The 23,556-nt window shown below is 52.8% G+C and overlaps 1 protein-coding gene across 1 annotated transcript in view; it reads right to left on the reverse strand.

Moving 5' to 3' along the window:
- Positions 1–692: 692 nt before the first annotated feature.
- TRIM8 (tripartite motif containing 8) overlaps positions 693–23,556 on the reverse strand; it is a 54,960-nt gene continuing 32,096 nt past the window's right edge. The window contains exons 2-6 of the mRNA XM_032795751.2: positions 10,366–10,461; positions 8,388–8,621; positions 6,979–7,010; positions 5,701–5,816; positions 693–2,152 (exon numbers count right to left, since the gene is read on the reverse strand). Of these exons, the coding sequence (XP_032651642.1) occupies positions 1,542–2,152; positions 5,701–5,816; positions 6,979–7,010; positions 8,388–8,621; positions 10,366–10,461 (1,089 nt within the window). The 3' untranslated portion in view covers positions 693–1,541. The remainder of the gene's footprint in view (positions 2,153–5,700; positions 5,817–6,978; positions 7,011–8,387; positions 8,622–10,365; positions 10,462–23,556) is intronic.

The raw sequence follows: 23,556 nt of genomic DNA on the forward strand, positions 1-23,556 counted from the left end.
GAGAATCAGGAGTAATTACACTTTACGTCACCGGGTAGAACCAGCATGAGGGCCTGGTTCCGCATGCACTTATTACCTGGAGTAACCCCTACGACCGGGTGTAGCCTTGCTGAAGTCGAAGGACTGCCCTCACTCCTCTGCCAGAGTGAATGTGAAATGCTCCCAGATCAGAACAAGGGAAGACGCCCGCTCAGCACCCAACGGAAGTCAAATCAACAGGACTGAAGCATGTGTTAAAGTGTTCTGCTGCATTAGGAGCAAAAGGCCGACTCAAGGGGGCTGAATCACTGCTCCCTCCAGCACAAATGAAGAGCGACTCTGCCCTAGTCAATGGATTTACACCACGGCAAAACTGGAGTAAGATGAGAGGAGAATCAGGTAAAGCGTGCAAAGCAACAGAGAAGCAGGCCAACCACAACGATCCAAGGCACTGAGCCACGCAGAATCGGGCCCCTTGATTTTAAAAGGGTTCCTCCAGATTTACATCAGTGCGAGCGGCCCAAAGCCTGCGTGGGTTCCCCCAACCCGGACACTACTCATTCGGTCATTTCCAACAACTGAATTAAAGAGACAAACCCACCTAACCGGAGAATATTCTTTAAAATGAAGTCAGAGCCTTCTTTTGGAGCAGAGATGGGTCCCTGTTCCCTGGGGAGCCGAGGGGGAGGCAGGAGGGGGAGCAAAGCGAGGCATTTGCACTAAGTGATCACATTTATTTGAATATTTTTTTTGTGTTCTAAAATTGGTTACAGAATAAATACCTGTGCCTTATAGCAGGAAGTCCACTTTTTTTTTTTATACAAAGTGCTTGTTACAGGAAGTTGCATCAGCGATACACGGGAAGGGGCGTGTGCAACTTGGCGACGCTTCCCCCCCGGAAACTAAAACAGAAATATTTTTTCTTATTTATTCTTTTTTTTTTTTAAAGTTTCTTTTCCCTTTTTTTTTGTTTTTGTTTGTTTGTGCATTAAATCTCCTGCCATTGTGTATTTACAAATCTTCGAAAGAAGGAAAAAAAAAAGCCAGGATGCATGATAAGTGGCCTTTCCACACACACACACACACACAAAGATAAGCCTTGTTTTAAAAAAAACAAACCCAAAATCTACAAGTATCGTTTCTTACTGAATCAATGACATAATTTTTTTTTTAAGGGAAGGAAAAAATAAGAATTAAGCAAACCAAAAAGAACCCACAGACACTGAAATAGAAAAGGAGCCACCATCCCTCTAAGTTTTCCAAACTAGAAAGTAGCAAGTACATGTGAAATTCGAAACCAGGTGTCTGATTGAAAAACCTCATTCATTTCTTTTCATTAATTTCATCCTCATCTTTTTCCAGTGAAGGGAGGAATTTTGAAAAAATTAAATTAAAAACCAATATTTAAAAAAAAAAAAAAGAGAGAGATGAGAGAAAACAGCCTCCCAAATTCTGAAGAGGTGGGAAGGAAGAAAATTGGGTGCGATTTAAAAAGAAAGCAAGAAAACTGGATTTTTAGCTCCCAATGTGTAATTAACAACACTCTATGGGGAGTCTGATGGTTAACTGGTGACGTAGTGTTTGGTGGAAGGTTGGCCGTAGACTCTATAGAAATCCTGCCGCCCGTGCTGCTGGGATGCGTCAATCCATTCCCTCACGGCAAGTCCAGGAAGTGACTGAGGAACAGCCGGAGCAGGGGGGAGCGGGTGGGAGTATTCCTGCGAAGAGACTGTCCAGGGGAAGTGACCCGACCTGGGGTACGGCTGGTGCCCGCTGTGGTTGGACACTGAGGAACAGTAACAGTTATCCACTGAACACACGAGGATCTTGCGTCCGCCGTACTGGGACAGCACAGACTGCTGAGATGATGTGCTATTGGGATAGTGAGACGGGTTGAAGACCGAACCAGAGTGGACTGGCTGCGGGCCACTGGGCAGTCCGACAATGTGCTGCGTGGAGGTACAAGGCACCATGGATTGTGCGGACTGGCCCTCACCAGCGGAAGCCCCCTGGCTCATATACTGGCTAGCCACAGTCCCAGACGATGGCTCTAGGAAGCTGCCTTCGGGGAAGGCCGCAGAGTGCTTGCGTTTCTCCGCTCCAGAGCTGCTCACGCTAGGGCACGGGTACATGGGGATGCTCTGTAGGAATGGGACCGGGGTGCTGAATGGACCTGGATGGGGAGAGAGAAAAGACAAATGGCCAGATCAGAAACCACTGCTAGAGTTCAGGAGCCAGAGAGGAAAACAAACAACGGCTCAGAGAAACAACAAGAGCAAAGGCACCAACTCCGTGGCTGGAGCACCCACCAGCCACCCTCCGATCAGCTGTTTGGCAGGCCCCGCTGACCAGCTCCTCCCCCTCAGCACCTCCCAACTGCTGCCAATCAGCTGTTCGGGGGGCCCCGACTGGCTCCTTCCCCTCCCCCCAGTGCCTCCCCCCTGCCACCAATCAGCTGTTCAGCAGCAGGCGGGAGGTGCTGAGGAGGAGGGGGACGAGTGGGGGTGGGAGGAGGCAGGGCAGAGCTGCAGCTGTGGGGAAGGGAGCACAGCACCTCCTAGGCCATTGGTGCGGCACTGACTTGGAAGAGAGAGCATCCCCTACTGAATCACAACTAGCTCTTCTGGCAGCATCGAATAGCCCCTGGTGGTCTCCCAACCACTTCTAGCCTGGCCCATCGCCAGTGAGTGACACTTTACACACGGCACCGCTGGCTTGCAACCGCTTCTGGGGTGGAGGCAAGCAGCCAGGCAGATCAGTTAACATTTGGCAACAAGGCAGAGAGGAGATTTTGGCCCAAGACACATGGGCAAACTGCAGCTTCCAGGAAATACTCCAGAGGATCTTAATTGTTGCCCGTGCTAGCCCTGGGTTTGCAGGTCTCCCCAACCAAGAAACTGTCAGGAAATTGGCTGCAGAAGGATGAGCCAATCCAGCTAGCGTCAAGGCCTTTGGGACAGACATACTAGGCCATCCTGTCTCCCACCCTAAGCTAGTGGGAAGAGGCAACCCCCACTCCATCTGCTCTCCTGAGCCAGCCCACTAGGACGTGCAGACTCCTGTCGGTATCAGTCCCTCCCTGCGGGCAGGAGCTCTCCAGGATGCTCTCCATCCTGCACAGACCACAGTGGCCCAATCTGGGAAGCAAGCAAGAGCCCAGTGAGTAGGGGGGCTGCAGAAACGATCCGAGAGGCAGGCGCTGACATTCCCGCTGTAACGCCCCAGCTCGCGTTCTGAGAGAGCAGGCAACAGACGCTCACCGGGGCTGTCTGACTTCCTCTCTTGCTACTGCAGAGTCAGTTCCACCCCGCTCTCCCAGCAGTCCCCTCTCCCTGCAGCCCTGCCCGAGGCGTCGCCGCCACGTTCCAGAGAGGGCGGGCACTGGAACTGGACCCCCCCAATCATCGCACTCGTCCAGAGGGAAGGAGCTGGAATCCGCACCCTCGGCAACCATCCAAAGAGAAGGGATGGAATTTGCCCCATGCACCGAGGCGAGGGCCCACAGGGAAGGAGGAGCTGGAAGCTGGTTTCAGAGCCGTGGTCAAAGCTGTAATTACAGGGCCATGGTCCGGTTCCAGCCTTCCCGAAGCCTGTTCCCAGCACCAGAGCTGCACTGATGTCGTCCAGCGTACAAGGCGAACCTCGGCTGGGTCTCTTGGAAGTGCAGGGCTCCGTATACCAGCCAAACATTACCTCACCCTCCTTGCCGAGCAGCTGCTGGCTAGGGACGCTCTGCATTAGAAGTGCAGCCATTTGGCAGGGCCCAGGAGCAAGAGGAGGCAGTGGGAGAGAGGGGGCAAGAACCACAGAGCCTGGAGAAGCCAGATCTGGGGCCAGCTCAGTCACCCCAGTGTGTGAGGCAGCTCTGCAGTCCCAGGCCATGATCTCAGGAGCCCCTGCCTGGTGGCGATGCTATCCACCATGGGGTGTTAATTATCCTGGGAACTAGAGAGAGCCATGGGGTTTGTCTGTGTCCAGCAGCCTCAATACAGAATCCCATCTACATCCATTAGAGAGGATTTCTGCCTCCTCTTTACCTAAAGGGGCACAGCAGCAGACATTCAGAGTAACACTATTGATTCCAGAGCCATTTGCAGGAGAAGAATCAGACTCAGATTTCTACCTTGTAACAGGGAGCCAAGTTCTAGTTGACCACGTGGACCTGCAGGCCTCTTGCTAACAGAGAGGCAGAGTTATGTCTGCTGACTCACCTTGGCAGCCAGACCAGGTGGGCCCTATTAGTTCCAACCCAGGGCTACGAAAGTAAACAAAGGGAACTCAGGACAGGGATAAAGGGGTCCTGCAGGGACAAACTCTAAGGACAGCCGGTTGAGGTTTCCTTTGTTGTCATTTAAGTTAATGCTAAAGGCAAATGGCAGTAAGGTGCCCAGATACCATGGTGATGGGAACCAGAGATAGAGGTAAATTTGGCTCAGATCCTGTGTGTTCTGTGATTGGAACAGGGTGGGAAAGTCACCTGCCTGCATAGCCATTTTCTGTCACTACTTTGGGAGAGCCGGGACAGTAATTAAAAAAACTAGCATCTATTTAAAAGAATTCACTCCAGTCCCCTTTTGTATTGGCTTCTGAGCAGCCTTCAAGAGACAGCGCATTTTACTGGCACAAATGTTTGCAGAAAGCAAACCTGAAATTCACCCAGGCGCGAGTGCAGCAGTTGTGCATGGGCACCTGGCATGGATTTGTGCCGCCTCTTTTGATTTCTAAACCTGCTTGTCCATCAGGGTTCGCCCAGGGAAGCTGGTACAGCCAGCATCTGTGCACAGTATTTCAGGACAGGAAGTCGCACGTGAGCAGTTCTGATCACCACTGCCCAATCCTCCATCCTCCCACATGCCTTCCCGCCAGACACTGTTCATTGTCCTCCTCGCTGGGTTAACTCTACGTTAGCCTGGAAGATCCTTGGGCCAGGTGAAGCCCAAGAGGTGCCCATGGCACTATATATACACAACAAACAACGTCATAACTGATGGAAATGACATGTAGGGAGGGAGAATGCAGTTATCCAACCAGGCCAGGGCACCGGCGCTATCACCTGTCCTGGGAAAAGGGCCCAGGGATCCTTAATGATTGCTTAAACCAGAACTCTCATCCAGGTGATCCAGATCATAGTCCCAGGACAACCTGCGCTGGAGGCCAGTTCTGCAAGTTGCCTGGTGGCTGCAGCGGACCCAGGGAAGGGCAGCAGAGTGGCAGGAGATGTTCCCTGATGGGTCTGCCATCCTTGCAGACACACAACATACAGAGGGCCGGTTCCTGCATGTAAACCCCCTTCACGCACAAAGGGCCGGACCCTGATTATGGTCCCACTAGCATCAATCCGGAGCAAAGCTACTGCAGTTCCTGTGGCTTTACTGCAGCGACACAGAGATCAAAGCTCACGAAGGGGTTCTGGGCTGATTTAAACCTTCAAGCAATTAACACACAAGCACTGGTGCGTTCAATCCCCTGCACATTTTCAGCCTCGGGAGCTGCTTTGTTTCCTTTGGTAACCCTGGACATGCAGCGATGGTTTGTCAGCAACATGTTGCAAAGAGTGGATTGATTCTAGCCCTGGGCTAACCCTGCTGACCTCAGAGCAATGACACCGGGGTGCAGGGGAGGGGAGATCTGGCTTCCTCTCTCCCCGGATGCCACCGGCACCTTGATCTGAGGGCACAGAGCGCTGCGTGGCAAGGCCAGTGGTTCAGGGGGATGCCTCACCTTCCAGCAGCTTCCTCAGCTGCTTCTCCTTCTTGGCAATCTCGTTCAGGAAGAGCTTGGAATTGAGGTGGCCGATCTTGGGAGGCGGCAGGCTGCCGCCCGTGCAGTTCTGGGTCCTTGAACCGGCAAGGAGAGCAAAAGGACTCATTAAAACCGTCGAGCTTCCCCTCCTCTCCCCTCACCCCCCCCATGTTCTGCCCAGCTCCCATCTCTCCCCAAGCCTTTCCCAGAGGCCGACAGCTGCTGAACATCTGCCAGGCAGCCTCATCTGTAATTAGCTCCACTTCAGCCAGGGACCGAAAGGCTTTTACATCAGCCAGTCCCTCTCCTGGGCACCATTTCCTGGGGCTTTGGCCAGCCTAGTTTTAAAAGGGCCCTGTGGTGCGACTCCCCCAACCCCCATGTACTGTTTCCCCTAGGAGATGCCCCTGTAGCTGGACATGGCACAGATAAGAAGTTGCTCCTGATATCTAGCCTGCATTTCCTTTCCATTCAAACCATTAGCCCCAGGCAGATCCCAGGGTACCGTCTGACACTGGCCCCCTCCCTTCTGGGGGTCTTAGGCACTGTGATCATAGCCCCTCATTTCCAGCTCTTTTAATCTCTCCTCCCAAATCAGTCCGTGGCTCTCCTCGGAGCTGCCCTTCGGCGGGAGGCAAATGCATCTGTTAGGGCCCTTCCCAGGCCTGGCCATGTCACAACTAGGGCGTGGACTTCCTTGGGGTGCCCTGTGTGCGTCTCTGCAGCCAGCAAGTAGGCAGGGGCCAGGCTGGAGGGACCAAGAGGTGCACGCTGCAGGGGTGGCGACCGTGAGTCCTCGCGGTGCTGGTAGTTAGGCCAGGAATGGATCCACTGAGCTAACAGGGCCACGTCTTGTACTCACTCCCATCTGACGGGGGCTTGCTCTTCTGGGAGAGCGTGTGACTTCTCTCCCCACCTTCCTCCCCACCCCAGATAACGGCTCCGGATCATACAACCCTCACGCTTTCTACTTCCACAGTGCTTCTCCGCTGAAGATCTTGAAGCACTCTGCATGTGGCAATGACTCACACTTCCCAAACCCCTGGGGGGTAAATTCTTTGCTCCATTTTTCAGAGGGGACAAACTGAGGCACGAGGCAGGGAAGTGACTTGCCCAACATCACTCAGTGAGAGACGGGCCTAGAAGCCACGTCGTGCGAGGCTTAGCCCTGTGTCTAAGCCACGCAACACAGCCTGACAATGCCTCCGATCCCACCCTTGCTCAAGAACATGAGCTGCCAAGAGACTGGCTTCTTACCTGTCCATTAAGATTTTCACGGACTTGGTATTCTGCGAGGGAAAGGAGAAACCCTGGTCAGTGGCTGCTGTGTATCGTCTCTGCCATGTCCCGATGCACCTCTCCCGGGACCTGCAGCCCCCCCACCCCACTCGCTCCAGGTCTGGCTCTCTCCTGAGCAGAGATCATGCCAAATTGCCGCGGGGGGGCGTGAGATGCGGATAAGTCACCCGCCGGCAGCTGGGACGGGACAGAGTCACCTGGCACCGGTGTTACAGTTCAGGAGGAGGCTCTCCAATGCAGCACTGGCCACCCCCCAGCTAGCTTCACCGCCACTCCCCAAAACAGCAGCCTTCGGATTCACCTCTGGGAAGGGATCTGGGGCCCTGGCCTTTCCCACTGGCTGTGTTTGCAACTGGCCACAGCGCTCCCCTCTATCAGGGCGTAAATTCCTGCTCATCAGCTGGATTCGGCCAGAGATTTTCCCAGCTTCCTTTAAAGCCTCTTTACTAAGGAAGCCAGCACAGGCAGCAGGAGCTCAGGGGTTGATCATCCGCCTTAAAGGAGCAGAGCTGTCAGAGCCTGCGAGCAGGAGATTACCACCAGAGGAGAGTGAGGTGAGGGGAGAGGAGATACTGGCCCAGCCACTACCTCACCCCAGCTCCAAGGCCGGGAAGGGCCCCTTAATCAGTCGGAATCCACCTGGGGAGCGAGGTGAGGCAGAGGGATCGAGCTGCTTCGTGCACCAGCTCAATCAGGGTTTGGGTGGGAGGTCCTAAAATCCACCCAGGCTCAGGAAGGTGAGAGATCCTGAGGGTCCCCCTTTTCTGTTTAGAGATGATTCACTCGACGTCTCCCCCACCCCCGTCCCCTAACTCTGCTGTGAGACTTGGACTTTGTTCCTGGCTCATCACCGGGCTGGCTCATTAATCCCATGGGCCATGACACGGGCAGGGCCAACCACTGCCAGCCTATCCCAGGAGAAATGAACTAATCCACAGCAAGGACAGAGGAGCATCCCGGCTTACAGCTGAAGAAACGGCCCGGTGGGCTGGAAAAGCTATTCCGGCCACCGGGAAACTGGGGCCAAATTTAGACTCTTGAGAGGAGCCGATCCTGCCTTGTCCCCCGCCCAGAAGCCTCCTCCCCTACGGCGCTCCACCTCCTCTTCCAGGCTGGGAGATGGGGGGATCGATGGTGTGAGGAGAGCTGGCATGAGGGAATCACGAGGTTACTCTGCTTCCAGCCCATCACTAAACTCGAGTGTCTTTGTTCTGGGGGGATATGTTCAGGTCAGGGACCCTGACAAAGTAGTTCCTGCCCCAAGATGTCCCCATCCCTTCCCTACTCTGTTAGAATCCAGCCACCAGCCCCGTTATCCCATGGGCTCCCCCTCTGCTCTCCCATGGCCAGGTGGGCCCCTCCCGCACCTTCATGAAGTTGATGTCCTCGGTCTTGTCGAACATGACCTGGACGGAGCTGAGCAGCTTCTTGGCCTCCTGCATGCGCTCGTTGAGGTGCAGCACCTGGGCTGCGTTCTCGTTGCAGAATTTGGCCTGGGCCTTTTCCAGGATCTCCATGGTCTTGCGCAGGTCCTCGTCCAGGAGCTGGTGCATCTTCTCATACTGCAGGCGCACCTCATCCTTCAGCTGGCTCACCTTCTCCTGCCGGGGGGAGGAGAGAGCGCCCAGGATCAGCGCCCGCCACGCCTGGTCACTGCAGAGCCCTGCCCACCGCCCTCACGGAGGGAGAGAGGGACGGGGACAGGGCCCGCTAGTGCTTTGGTGACATCCCCGGCCTGCCCTGCTGCTCCCCACCATCTGTCTCTTGACAGGCCAGCCCTTCGGCTTTGCCTCAGCCCATTGACCAAGATATTCAGGGCTGTGGCAGTATTTACAGGAGGGAACAGTGTGGCCCTGAGGGTCAGGACACCTGGGTTCCATTCCTGGCTCGGGGTGAGGGGATTGGCGGGGTGAGCTTAGGAGTGATCACAGTGGATTAATCAGTGTCGCCCACCCAGGCCTAGCTTCTAACAACCCAGAGAACAGCCTTTCCCTGCCCTCTGCCCCACCCTGCACTAACTCCATCCAGAAGCCAACGCGACCTGCAGCCTTTGCCATGCATGGGAAGGCCCGTGATGGATGGAGGAGGCCATCCAGGGCCATCTGCCAGCTGGACCGTCCCTGGCCGTGCAGCTGAGCAGCCTGGGAACCGCAGAGGTCCTAAGGCAGTGTGGAGGCTCAAGGCCTCTGCTGGGATAGCGAATTCCCTCCAGATCCAAGCAGATCGCCTGGGGTGTATGGGGCCTCAACTCCGCCCCAGAGCAACCAACTCCACCAGCGAGGGGAGCTGTTTCCAGGGCCCGTTCAGGCCTTGGTTCCTCAGCTGAGCCTACCCGCCAAGGGGCTAGATCCCTCCGCGATCACTGGCTTGAGACACCACTCCCGCCCCCCCCCGCCCCAGTCAGTTTCACCCAAAAAGCTTTGCTGACATGGATTGGGCTAGAGCCAGCAAGCTAGAGCTGAAAGGCTCCCCCTGCTCCCTGCTCTGCCTGAGCCCCCCAGGGGGGTGACCTGCCATGCCATGGGGCTATCAAGAGGAGGGGGGCGGATGCTACAGATTTTCCCCTATGCAAAATATTAACCAAAGTCTCCCCTCTCCTGTGGATTTCGGCGCCCCCCCCCCCCCCCCGACATCCCTATATAAGGGTCTCGCACCTCTGGGTCCCATGCCCTGCCCAAGGAGGTGCTGGCATCCCGCTTGGCTTGGAGTGTATTAAGGTAGTTCCTTTCCCCACCCTTCCAACACTCCGCCACCCAAGCTCCTTCCTCTTCCATGGCCCTGGGGGGAGAGCAGCGAGAACCCCCAATAGCCTGATGGAGCTGGGGACAGGCAGAGAGGCTGCGTGGACCAGCAATGAAAAGCTCTTGTACCAAATGACTTTCCCCCACTTCCCCAACCAGGGCTGCCTGGCTGGCACCTGAGGAACAAGGCACAGAGAGACAAACCCAGCCCCCCAGCATCTGAGCAGGGTGCCCCCTCCTCCACCGCGAGGGCAGCCCCACATCAGCCCCTTTGCTTCCCACAGCCTCGCTTAGCCAAGGCTTCACTTGGGGGTCCACTCTGGGCACTGACTCCGTTTCCCTCCCCCAAGATCCTAATGAATCCGGATGACCAGCAGCTCCGGGAGACGTCTCACCAGCATCGGGCCCCTGCTGGATCCTCAAGCAATGCAGCTCTAGGGTGACTGGCCTGGCCCCAAGCAGAGAGTTAACTCCATGCTGGCTGGACCTCTGTCCCCCTAACCCCAGCACAACCGAGCCGCAGGCGCCTCGAGGACGGAAAGCAGCGTGAGACTCTGCCTTGGTTGAAGGGCGCGGGCACAAGGGAGGGAAAAGCACCAGCTACCTCGACCAGCCGCTTGTCTGACTCCAGCTTGTAGAGCTGCTCCTCGATGTCCTGCTCCCGCTCCTCCAGGCGATCCTGCTGCTTCATCAGCATCTTCTACAAGAGAACAGGGGGCATGCGGCCGTTAGACGCTAGGGCGAGTCGTAGGAGCACGCGAGGGAGGAGAGATGCAAGCGGGATCAACGTTACACAACATCAATGGGGCAGCTGAGGTGGCGTGGCGGGTCAGCCGTTTAGGGGTCTGAAATTCCCCAGAGCAGCCTGATCTACAAGGTCTCATCCTAAGCACCCCTCTCCAGCTAGCAGGCAGCACCGGTCCCTGATTTGTGGCCTGTCAGTAGAGCTAGTCTTTGCCTGGTTGGCTTTTTGGGGGTAGCAATGACGATGGGGAGGGTCTTACTGAGCGAGAGAGACGTCCCTGCCTCCTCCCTCACGAGGGACTTTATATTGGTTCTTTCTTGGTGGTTTTTGTAAACTGATAAAGAAACTCCTCTAGGCTGAAAGCCTGTTTGTGCCTGGAAACCACCTTCGAACAGCCATCCTGAGGGTCAGGTTTGAAAGGTCAGCGTTCCCTCTCCACGCAGTGGGTCTGGCCACTCTGGGATCTGACCTGTTTCTGTTTAGGACCCTGCATTTCGGCTCCCTGCCCAGCCCTGTCAGAGGGACAATGACCATCACAATTACCCCAGCGGGCCGACACTGACTGGGTTTGGTGGGGCAGATGCTCTGGCACCCCAGCAGGAGGTCTGGGGTTCCGGCTGGCCTGGAGGAAACAGCACACCATTATAAACTGAGGGAGGAGCTGCTGGCTCCACTCACAGCTGCCTCCATTGAATATGCAAAGATATCCACTTATCTCTCCACTGTCCCTCCCAGACCTTCGGAGAATCGTAGGGCTATAGTGCATTCCCGGGGTCTCCCATACGAGACCTTTGCCACAGCTGCTTCCTATAGGACCACCAGGTCTGGTTGCAAACAAGTGTTGACGCAATTGGAAGGGGCTACCAAAAGTAACAGCGTAAACAAGACAAATGGAGAAAAAAGTGCATCCCATCTGCTCCCCATCCATTCTCCTCCCTCTGTCCCGTGTAGCCCCCCTTCCCCATTACTCAGGGACAGGGTTTGTGTCTAAGCAACCAAGTAAAGAACCAGGGAATAGTAATACTGACAAATTTAACAGGCTGGCTGAGCATGTTGTAGCCCTCTCTAATGGCTGGTAAGGATAAGAGCCTACTACACCAGCAGCTGACGGAGTTACTCCTTTAGCTCTACAGGTAGAAGCCGATGCATAGGTACGGAAGTATGCAAGTTCAGTCCCTGCTCATGACTCCCAGTACAGGGTGTTATCTATATATGGATCTTACTACTACTGAGTTACACTTCCAAAGGCCTTTCCCCACATGGGGAGGATCCCAAAGTGCTGTGTAAAAGAAAGGTTACTCTCATTCGATACACTAGGAACTGAGGCAAAGAGAGATCTCCAAGGTCACAGAGCGAGGCAGTGGAAGAATTGGGAACAAGTGCCAGATCTCTTGACCTCCAGTCCAAATCCCTATATCCCCCAATTCTTTTAGGGGTGATGACAGAAGGAAATATTTATAGTATCGCCTCTGAGTGAAATGTGCAGTGTATAGGAACAAGGCAGTATCCCTTTTAATAGCTTGTGAGCCCTCTAGTGACGCTCACTGTGTTCTGTACTGTAGACGCTACCAGAAACCAGTCAGAACAGCCATGTGTCTGTCCCGAGGCCTCACATGTTCGTGTATATTTAGTAAACATGATTATTTGGGACCTAACTGTGGTCCCTTCACATTGTTTCTGTTGTGTACAGAGCGAAAGACACAAGATGGGTGATAGGAAGGTAATCCAGATAAACAGCGCTTCAGACGCGTCCCAAAAGATGGGAGAAAGTGACCTCATTTCTGATACATGTGTTTTTTGGATAACAAAAATTCAGCTAAACCAAGTGTGCGAAATCCTACTCCCACCACAAGGTGGGTTTTTGGCTGGGGGAGTGAAATATCATGATACGTTTTCCAGGCTGATCACTGTCAAGGTGGAATCTGTGGCTGGGCTGGTACAGTTCCCCGTTGATTAAAAACGGGGTTTCAGGCTTCTCCGGTGAGAGCGTATCAGAGGGGTAGCCGTGTTAGTCTGAATCTGTAAAAGCAGCAGAGAATCCTGTGGCACCTTATAGACTAACAGATGTTTTGGATCATGAGCTTTCGTGGGTGAATACCCACTTCGTCAGATGAACGATGAAGTGGGTATTCACCCACATCTGACGAAGTGGGTATTCACCCACGAAAGCTCATGATCCAAAACGTTTGTTAGTCTATAAGGTGCCACAGGATTCTCTGCTGCTTTTCCGGTGAGAGAGGAAGCTCTGGCGGCAGCGCACTTGGAGAGAAGGTCCGTCCTTGAGAATTTAGGGAAGAGAGGAAAGATCGTTTTAAAAGCTGCCCCGCAAGCAACTTCTATTTTCTAACAGGGGGAATCTTGTTCTGGGAAGAGGACAGTGTATTTTCCAGCTTCAGCCAGATGGAAGAGACACACACGCCCACGCCCAAAAAGAGAGAATAAATTAGAAATCCAAAAATGGCTACGACCATATGAGTCATCTGCTAAACAGCTTGGCTCGGAGGCCCAGCATCCCTGCCAGAAGGCAAGCGAAGAGCCACTGGTATAGGATCAGCGCTGGGCAACTCCAGTTGCTACGTCAGGGGCGCCCTGCCTGTAACACACACACACACGCACACGCACACACACACACCGAGGCAGAAGGGAGGGGTCACTGGGAAACTAACCGGTTGGACACGGCACAGCAATGGGGACATGGAGGGAAATGGCAGCAAAGACCAATTTTGAGGGGATTATTGCTAATATAAACCAGCGCTCGGGGATTTATAATCAAGTAATTAATTCCTGGTCTAAGCAGGGGGAGGGAGGGCAGGAGAGAGGCGGTGGACAGAGCTGTCACGATTAACTGCACCACAGGGAGAGGCTGAAGCCTTCAACTTAATTTGTAAGCAAGAATTTGGAGCCTCCTCGTTCCTTGTTTTTCTGAAGGTCTGGGGCACCTGGAGCCTCATTAACACTTGGGTAAGTCAGGCACTAGTAGATGAGTGGGCCCTCTTGGGTTTCTTCATCTCCAGCCTCGCTCCCTTAAAGAGATTCTGACGGGTCAAAGTGGCCTGAATCTCGGCTCTGGATCAAACCGGCAACCCCCAGCGGGTCTGTAGGCAGCCCCCACTCTGCTCTCCTGGGTGAGGTGGGGCATGAGCACCTGAGGGGGAAACTGACTCACAGCACTAGTGAGCCTGACTAGATGCGCAATGAACAGGAAGTGGGTGTGTGCATCAGGAACAGTGGAAGGACCCTAAAAATGCATGGGGGTGCCCCCCCTTCACCACCTCTTCTGCCTGAGCCCTCGCTCCCTATTCCCCAAGGCCCCACCCCGCACCTTATTCCCCAGCTGACCCTTCCCCGAGGCCCTGCCCCCCACCTTTTTCCCCCAAGAATCCCCCTGCTCGTTCCTCTCCACCTCCTCCCCCCATCGCTTGCTCTTATGGCCATGCCGTTCCCATTTTAAAAGTGGGGAGACCATGGCTCCCTGGCCCCCCCCGTTCTGATGCCCCTGGTGTGTGTGTGTCTCTAGGTGGTTCTAAGAAACTGGTGTTGGAGGCTGTGGGTGTACACACACACACACACACACTCTTTCAGCATTATTAATATTTATATTGCAGTAGCACTGATTGGCCACCAGGGAGAGCAGGGCTCTGCTGTGTTAGGTGCTGTACATATGCCCCCGCCCTGAAGAACTCACCATCTCAACAGCCAAGGCCACATGGGAAGGGAAGCGGAGGTACAGGGAGGGGATGTGACCTGCCTACGGTCACACGTGTCAGTGGTGGAGCTGGGAACAGAGCCCCAGTCCCCTGACGGTGCGATATACTGGGCTTCGCTGTCCCTCTCATCACTCCCCTCTACTGGGTGGAATAAGAACTTCCCCCTTCTGTGTCAGGCCTTGAAAAAGCCCAAGTACAATTACGAACCACGTAGGAGGCAACACGACAGTTTGAGGCACCAGCTACGATTAATTCTGGCTCCCCAGTGTAGCAGTGTCCGCGACCCAGTCTACCACTGCTCAGTCCAGGCCAGACCTCTCCCTCCTTCTGCAAACCACAGAACCATGCAGCTCTGGGGCCTGCGAGGGCCCGTTCCTTGGAGCCTGCGTTGAGTGGTTTTTAAGGTCAGGCTTGACAAAGCCCTGGCTCGGATGATTTAGTTGGTGTTGGTCCTGCTTTGAGCAGGGGGTTGGACTAGATGACCTCCTGAGATCCCTTCCAACCCTGATATTCTATGATTCTACGAGTGCAGCTTGGCCAGATCCCAGGGTAAAACACCCTAGGTTTGGACAGGCGGACCAGTTAGATGTGACCTATCCCAAGACAAATAAAGAGGACGTGCATTTAAACACAGAGCGACTTTGGATCAGAGCCCCGGGGAAGGCCTGCTCAGGAGTCAGGGTCACTATTCTGGATGTGAAGGCCTCTAAGGCGCTTACACTCCGGAAGACAATAGCTGGCGTTTCCCCACATGGCCACTGACTGATGAGAAAGTTACAAGCGGCAGCTCAGTCCTTTAGCCGCGTTAATTAGAACCGTATTCTGCACTGCACAAGGCACACACAGACCTCGCTTAGCCTCCCTGCTTGGACTCATTCGCACTGCCAAAGAGTGCCACCGACCAGTGTCACCCAGAGGAATCCAAGACTTCCAAGAAAACAGCTCCATCCTGCCGCTTGCTTATTGCCAGCCACATCGATGGCTCCCACTCCACACCCAGAACAAGCATCCGACTATTGGGAAGAACTGGGAATCGCCACGAAAGGAGATGGGGGTTTCCAGCCGGGTCCATTTCAAAGCTGGAATGCGTGTGGGCATTTCTTTCCTAAACAACACGGCTCGCCTGGAGCGGCATATCTCACAGCGGACAACGGGTATTGACAAGCTGTCTGAGTCCCCCAGTCCCATGCCAAGCAACCGTTTGCCACTGACATAAGCCAACTATCTTCATCAAATGCAAGATCTGTCCAAAGGACCCTGATGATTTTTGTGGGTCACTTCTTCCCTGATGACTGGTGCCTGGTTCTCCTCAATCAACACACAGGGAACCAGCTGGAGAGCTGGCCCCCTCTGCATCTGCTCACAAGGTTACCTCACTGCTTGAAAAGATTTCTTTGCCTTTGGGATACCCTTGGGAGGTCAGATCTAACCATGAATCACCACTGTCCAAGCTAGGAGTTGACAAAATTTGCCACGTCCCCAGCTTCCCCTCAGAGGAAAAACATCACTTCTCAGGGACTTCCCAGAAAGCTGAGCGCTTCATGAAACCTCTACAAAAAGCCACTACTGTCTCTGCAGCAGAAAGGCAGCCATGGAAACAGGAGCGACGCAAGCTTCTCTGGAACGCTAAAGAACCCCCAGGACAATCTCCAGCACAGCTCCTGCTTGCATGCCCGTTCCGATCCTCGGCCTTAAGCTGCACACTGCGTAACCCGGGCCATTCCCACAGCCGTACAACGGCGCAGCAGCCTGATGAAAAGCCTTTCGTGAGGCCACCAAAGCAGCCTGTTAGAGCAAGGAAGGAAGTGGACGGCCCCATTCAATTCTCCTTCAGTGGCCCATGTAACGGACATTCTGTAACAAGACATGCATCACACTGCAAAGAACTCAGACATGACACCCGGTCTCCAGCCACGCAGCAAGAGGAATACGTTGTTGAGGGAGACGTCTCTCTACAACCAGAGCCCCTAACTCTGATGACTCCTGAGAGTCCAGAACCCTATAGATCTTCATGGTGACTGATCAGTGTGGCCTGGTCATCAACTCTGCGGGGACAGCAGGATTTATTTTTTTTTAAATATAAAAATAGTGGGTGAAATCCTGGCTCCATGGAACTCAATGGGAGCTTTGCCACTGGTGTCAATACTCCAGGTTCCTAGCAAGGAGTAATTAAACCAGAGTTAGTCATCTGATTGCCGGTGAGTTTCAATGTGGGAGGGGTGCAGTGCCATTAGCAATCCATTCCAGGAAGGCCCACCCAGACCTTGTACAGCACAGGCTGGGTTTCTCACGCTGCAGGCAACTGACCCATGAAGCTCTGGGGGCTGTGCCCACTCAGCAGCCTCGATGCAGAATCTCCTTCACATTCCCCGCTCCTGAGCCCTGGTTCTTCTCCCACACTCCAGCTCCATCATAAGCGCCCACACACATCCTGCAGCAGGCCCCCCGGAGCCTGCGGGAAAAGTTCCCACTGACCTCAACAGGACTCTCCATCCCAACATGAGAATGGGATCCAGAGCAGGTCTACTGGCTCACAGCTGTTAGCACTGAGCAGCAATGCAAAAGATCTGGGTTCGATTCTCAGCCCAAGCCTCTGGAAAGACCAGACCAACCCCCTAAGCACTTAGTGTCTCTCCTGTCCTGTGGCAGCTCTTTTAACTATTTAACCGCAATCTATCTATACCTCCTTTCAACCCTTTCACGCAGTGCTGCCAACTCTCATGATTCCACTACAAGCCCCACAATATGTGGTGTTTCATCTAAAGCCCCAGCTCCTGGAATCCTGTGATTACATGAGAATCTCTGCTCACTTGCTTGCTTGAAGTTCCCAGGCCTCACTGGTGCAGAGAAGAGCTGGAAAATGTGTCAGAAGTATGATCTAAAGACATCAGAAGACCAACAGAAGTACCTGACATTTATGATGGTTTGATACAGCTCATGATTCAGAAGCCAACCTCTGATTTAGGGGGGGGGTCCTGACTCATGATTTTGAATGCTTGAGGGCACAATGGGATAAGAGGTATTTGCACCCACAGCAACCAGTTCCAATGATAAAAAAGATAGGCAGAAACCACCCCTTGCTGTATTGATGAGAGCAATTTCCTTTCTCTGTAGCATGGACTGAGTTCTTCAGGTATTTTGAAAAGGAAAATATATCCCTTCCCTCTCCCCCTGACTTCCTCCCAAACAGGAATTTCTGAATTCAGAACGATCTCCTCTCCTCAACTCAGCAGGGTTCACTACTTAACGAGTGATCCCCCCAAGATTTGCAGCAAAGTCTCACAGTTCATGCCTGACCTTCCTGTTGGGATAACCTGAGCCCCTTTGCATCTGTTTGATGTCTGAATATCTGTTTGCATTTCCCAAAGTCTAAGAAACCTTACGACCTCTCTCTGAGAAATGGGATGTTGCAGCCATTTGCTGGGATGGCAGCTGACCAATTTATTCCATTTAAAAAACATAAAAACAAAACCCCAACCCCTTATCCTTAAAAAGCAATAACCCCCATCCCAGTTTACACTGCCCCACAACGTGAATTTTGAGGAACAAAATGTACAAGAGATAAAATGAAGATTATTAATTTCCTTTTTGTTTCAGGGTAACGAGTTGGGGTTGGTTTTTTTTAAATTTAAGTCTTCCCCTGTGGTGTTGCGAACCCAAGTACAAGGACATGAAGCTAGTAGCCTATGAAAACAAAAAGTGAAACTGCACAGAAACACTGAGAGAAACTGACTGGTCCAGTTTCACTGCTGCAGCCAAGTGAAATGCAAAAAGAGAATCAACCGCATCAGTGGTGAAAAGTGGATCTGTTTGTTTAGACTCTTTAAGGCTTAGTAATTCACGGTGCTGTCAGTAACACAGGGAAGGAGTCTTATTTTATATGCAAATTCTGACAGTGTCTTATTAATAAATAACATTACTAGCCCCAGAAATCCCCACAAGTAAGGAGATGCTGCCCCAACACTGAACACAGTCCGAGTCCTGCAAGGTGCTGGAGGAATTGGGTGCTGAGCACATAGGAAGCAGGGCGCTCAGCACCTGGCAGGACTGGCCTCCACTGTGCAGAGTCTATTGTTTGCTCGGTGCATAGTTACCACAGCAGTAACCGGTTCCTTAGCAGCCGGCGATACATTGGTTCACAGGCGGAAAGCGGAAGCGGTTCCACCATCAGAGCACAATGGATTTCTGAATGGAGGGAAATACTGTTTTACTTCCTCCGAGTAGCCTGCCAGTGGGGACCCCAAATGAATCGGAGTCTGGGCTGAGTGGGCGTACTACGACCCCCAGCAGCACAGCACTCCCCACCTGCCTGTTCTATTAGCGTCACATATCATCCCCCCCAAAAAAGTAGCTGTATGGTTAGCTTTAATACAACTGTGATAAGGGAAGGATGGGATCATGCTCTGCAAGTATATGAAGGCCACAAACACCAAGCTGTTATTAAAGGTAACTGGAGGAAAGAAAACCCTGGTTAATTATCAGAGGATCTATGTTGGTCTAGGCTGGGTGAACATCTGGGAATGTTTATTCGGGTTAGTGCTGTTCTGGTCCCCTGCGATCATGAACAGGAGTGAAATTTTGTTTGCGGGAAGTGCAAGGATCCTAAGCGCTAAGGACCCTGTGATGGCTTGACAAAGCCCTGGCTGGGATGATTTAGTTGGGGTTGGTCCTGCTTTGAGCAGGGGGTTGGACTAGATACCTCCTGAGGTCCCTTCCAACCCTGAGAGTCTATGATTCTAAGTCACCACCAGCAGCTTGTAAGCAGCTCCCAGGCGGAGCTCCACTGACGGAAACCGATCGCCGGGTCGTTCAGACTGACGGATACACTGGTAAGGATTGAGGCCTGGGAGCGGGGAACTGGTGAGCAGGAAGGAGAGGCTGCACTTGCTGCGAAAACAACTAATTCTAATTGCAGGGCACAAGCGTGGAAGAGGCTCGGCACTTCCTGAAAACCAGGCCCCTTTCAGGGCACGTCTACACTGCGACAAAGAACACCCCACGGTAGTGAGGCTCAGCACCTGCCAACTGACTTGGGCTCGCATCATAGGGCTAAACATAGCCGTGTTGACGTTCCTGCTTGGGCTGGAGCCTGGGCCCTGAGATCCATCCACCCCTTGCCAGGTTTCAGAACCTGGACTCCAGACTGAGCTCAAATGTCTACACTGCTACTTTTAGTGCCATAGCACGAGCCTTGCAAGCCCCAGTCAGTGACCCGGGTTCTGAGACTCGCTTTCACAGGTTTTTTGCAGCGTAGATGTACCCTGTGATGTCTCAAATTGGGCACCCCAAAAACAGAGGGACCTTAAAGCGCTAATCCGTTTTGAAAATTTCAGCTAAACTCTCTATCTATACGCGTCCAGAGCACAGTGAGTGCACGGGAGCTGGAATCTTGCAAAGGTGCCGAGGGGAGTTAGGTGCGCAGATCTCACTGAACGGCAATAGGATTTGCCTATAAAAATTCTAGCCATCACTACACACACACACACACACACAGAGATCAGGGCCCCATGGTGCTGGGCACAATACATACACAGACCTGGGGGGAGGTGGTTTTGGTACTAGAGACTAAAACTTTACATACAGACAGAAGGGAAAACAAACAAACAAGGTGTTCTAGGTAAAGAGAGCAAGGCAGGGCTGTTATCTGCATTTGACAGATGGGAACTGAGGGCCAGAGACACTCAAATGACTCATCCAAGGTCACAGAGGAAGCTCATAGCAGTACAGGAAGGAATTGAACCAGGTCTCCCATGGCTAAGCGAATGCCCTAACCACTAGGCCATACTTTCTGCAGCTGGCCGCTTATACACAGTGTTTCCACCCAATCCGTTCGACAGTGATCCTGCGACTGTCCTACTTTCAAGCGTTGAACAGTGCTGAGCCCTGGTCAGGGCTTAGGAGATAACAATCGATGCCCCCAGCAGCACCCCACAGCCCTGCCTGGAAGCTGCCATCTCTAACCTGAGGCGACAGCCCAGCCTGCGGTAGTTCAGTGTCTCAGCTGTACCCACAGCAGAAGCTGAAAACGACGTGCTCAAATCCCACTCTCTCGGAAGCCAATGGCCAAGCTCCTATGGAGCTCTGTGGGAGTGGGTCCCACCCCAGGTCGTCCTTAGAAAGCTGCTTTTTCCTGCTCTCTGGATCTCAGAAGCGAGAATTCCCATGCACATCCTTTCCCTTGGAAACAAAGGGGATCAGCCTCCTAGCAGCGAGCCCTTTCCCTTTCGTGCTTTTGCAGCTGCCCAGACTAAATTCACACTTGCAAGTGAATCTGCCACACGATCCACCCCAGTGAAGCACCCTCCCCCAGCAGTTCAGCTGATGGCAAGAACCAAAAAGCTTTGTCTGGCTGAGGTTCTTCCATGGCACCTCTTGCTGAGATCTCTGCATAGCATCAGATGCAGACCAGCAACCATCAGTGAGAAGGGGGTTCTGTCCGTTTCCAAGGAAGGCTTGGTTAAGTCCTTACTAACAGACCCCAGTGATCACTAAAGCAGCATTTTAAACCTTTACATTTTGCTCCACACTGGTTCTGCCCTTCGTTGACATTTTTGCTCCTTCATTGAGCTTGGGGTAGTGCGCAATCAGAGGAGCCCCTGTTTCTTTTTGGCTCTAGTGAGTTTTGCTCACTAGTTCTCATGCTGTGGCAGAAGTCTGGGCTGCAAATGCCACAAGGTCATTTGAAATCCCCCCCAAACACACACACACACACACACAAAAGCTTTGGCTAGCTAGTTCGCATGCTGTGACCACTGCTAGCCACACTGATCAGAATCATTTTGCTGTCCTCCTGTGCCTCACCCTGTCTGTTGGTTATTTCTCTCGCCTCTTGCAACCTACGAGGACCATCCTTCTGTTATCTGTGCACACCACCTTGCACAAGGAAGGCAAGACGGGGTCTCTCGAGGCGACCATAATGCAAACAATAAATAACACGCTTTCACTGAACCATGAATAACACTTACATTCTGATCAGCGTGTATTACAGTATTTGTTTTAAATACCCCCCAAATTTTTTTTTTTTTTTTTAAATTTACACCACCGGACACTGTCCCTTTAAGCACAACTGGCTAGCTAGCCCAGTTCTCTCACTGTACAGCGGGCAAGTGCTGTTGGGCTTTGATCTCTCTCTCTCTCCTCGCTCTGGCTCTCCCCTTGCAGCCAAATTACAGCGCTGAGCGCCCGAGTGAATAAGGACATTGTTTGCAACAACCGGAAAGACAGAGCTGAGGGAACGACACGGGGGTGCAGGGGGTGGGAAGGTAAGGATGCAGCAAGAACAAAGAGGTCACAAACGGAGCAACAGCTCCAGACACCTTAAATCGGCCAGAGGTAAAACGGTATCCGGACCCCACATTGAGACCAGAGTCCTGCACGGCGGTCCTGTGGGAAAGCTGATCCTGGCTGCCCCAGCATCCCAGTGGGGTTAAGTCACTAGCACTGAATTTTAGAACATAATGAACTAGAGACACAACGCAGGCACGTCCCGCCCCCTCCCCCCCCTCAGGCTGCATACAGCACCGGACTCCTCCCTCCGTGGTTGCTAACATCCTCCTTTTCAGCCCGCGCCACAAAAAAAGTGAATTTCCTACGAGAAACGCATTCGTAACTATGGTGACCCCTTCCCATCCAGGGGAGGGCTACTGTGCTCCAGCCTGTAAACAAGCAACAGACTTTATACAGAGATGGCTCAGTCACCACTAAAACGCAGCCATCTCTGGGGTGGAGCACGATGGCTGTTTAACAGCATGCTGCAGCCCGAGCACAATTTAAGACAGGAAGTGATGAACACCGTACTCATTTGAAACCACAGAAGGAAGTAAACACTAGGGCTGGAATTTGGCAGGGCACTGGGCTGAACACCCCACCTACTGCAGAAACTTTAAATGACAAAGCGCGTTTAGGGTCCAGCTACAGAAGACAGGGCCTCCTTCCTTAGTATTGTGCTGGGGAATTGCTCCAGTACTGCGGGAGGAGGAGATCAGTGACCCTGAAACCCCTTTGTGCCTCTCATTCAAATCCTGTGCAAGCCCAGCCCCACTTAGTCATCAGATGCCATGCGCTCACAGCCCGAGGTGATGTCTCTGTACAAACAGTCTCGTGGAGAGAAGGAGCATTGTGTTGCCTTTAACACAGCGAAATCAGTGTGCAGAACTTCACGGCCTCAGAACCAGGAAGCAGCTAACTCCTTGGGCAAACCTTGGGACCCCACCTGTCCCCATTTTAAATAACCCCAGCCTCCGAAGGGGTGAAACATGCTAAGCTCCGGATGAGTGCCTACGACTGACACAAACAGAGAGGCACTGGCCCTTTAATTATCTCTCCAGCCCCCAGGAGACTGACTGTAGGCAGGAAGGAAATGTTTTCTGGGTTTCATCTTACCCAAATTTACAGTAACCAGTAGTCAACAGAGGAGGTCTTGGGCGAGCTGAACGCCTCTCCTCCCCCACAGCTAGCAAAAAACATATCTCATCTTTTTTCAGGTCTGGCCAGTCTCATGCTACTTCCGGGTGGATCCAAATCTCGGGCCAAGTTCCACCAACGCTACCGGGAGAAGGGGAAAATATGCACAACGCCCGCAAGGGCTGAATGTTACCCTGGGAGGGAGATAATGCAAAAACGGTCTTGAGAACTTACCCACCCCCACTCAGCTACACCTCAAGATCACTCTTGCAGTTGGATTTCAAAGAGGCCCATCTTGTTTTGCAAACCATTACGGATGTACCAAAACCACACTACTTGCACCAATCGGTTCTTCCTGTCAGTCCAGCCTTTTATAAGGAAATCAGGTGTCGTTTTAGGGGAGCCCTGTGGCCTATGATATACAGGAATTTAGACTCCACAATCACAGTGGTTACCTTCTAGCTTTGCAATCTATTCAATTGCATTTTGGCTTTTGGTGTTTGCAAGTTCAGTGATTTGACAAAGGTGCCTCATTGAATTTCTGTGGACAGCCTTGTAACAAATCCAGGAAATGCTTCACGGAGGCCATTGGGCTGAATACAGCTGGGCCACATGGAACTTCACACTCCTAGCAGGGACAGAACTCAGATCCTTCTGCTCCAAAACGACAGGTCTTGCCCACTTGAACTAAAGGAAAATTTCCCCTAGCACCGAACTGTATAGGGCCCATGACACACAGAGAAGCCATTTGGTTTAAGATCCTTGAACAGAATAAGTTAGGTAACCGCAAAACTACCTCTAAGTGGAATTTGAATATGATTCCCCAAATGGTTATACCTTGTTGGCGTAGCTATGTTGGTCCCAGGATATTACAGAGACAAGGTGGGGGAGGAAATATTTTTTACTGGACCATCTTCTGTTGGTGAGAGAGACAAGCTTT

Source organism: Chelonoidis abingdonii, chromosome 16 (assembly GCF_003597395.2).
Source record: "Chelonoidis abingdonii isolate Lonesome George chromosome 16, CheloAbing_2.0, whole genome shotgun sequence".
NCBI lineage: Eukaryota > Metazoa > Chordata > Testudines > Testudinidae > Chelonoidis > Chelonoidis abingdonii.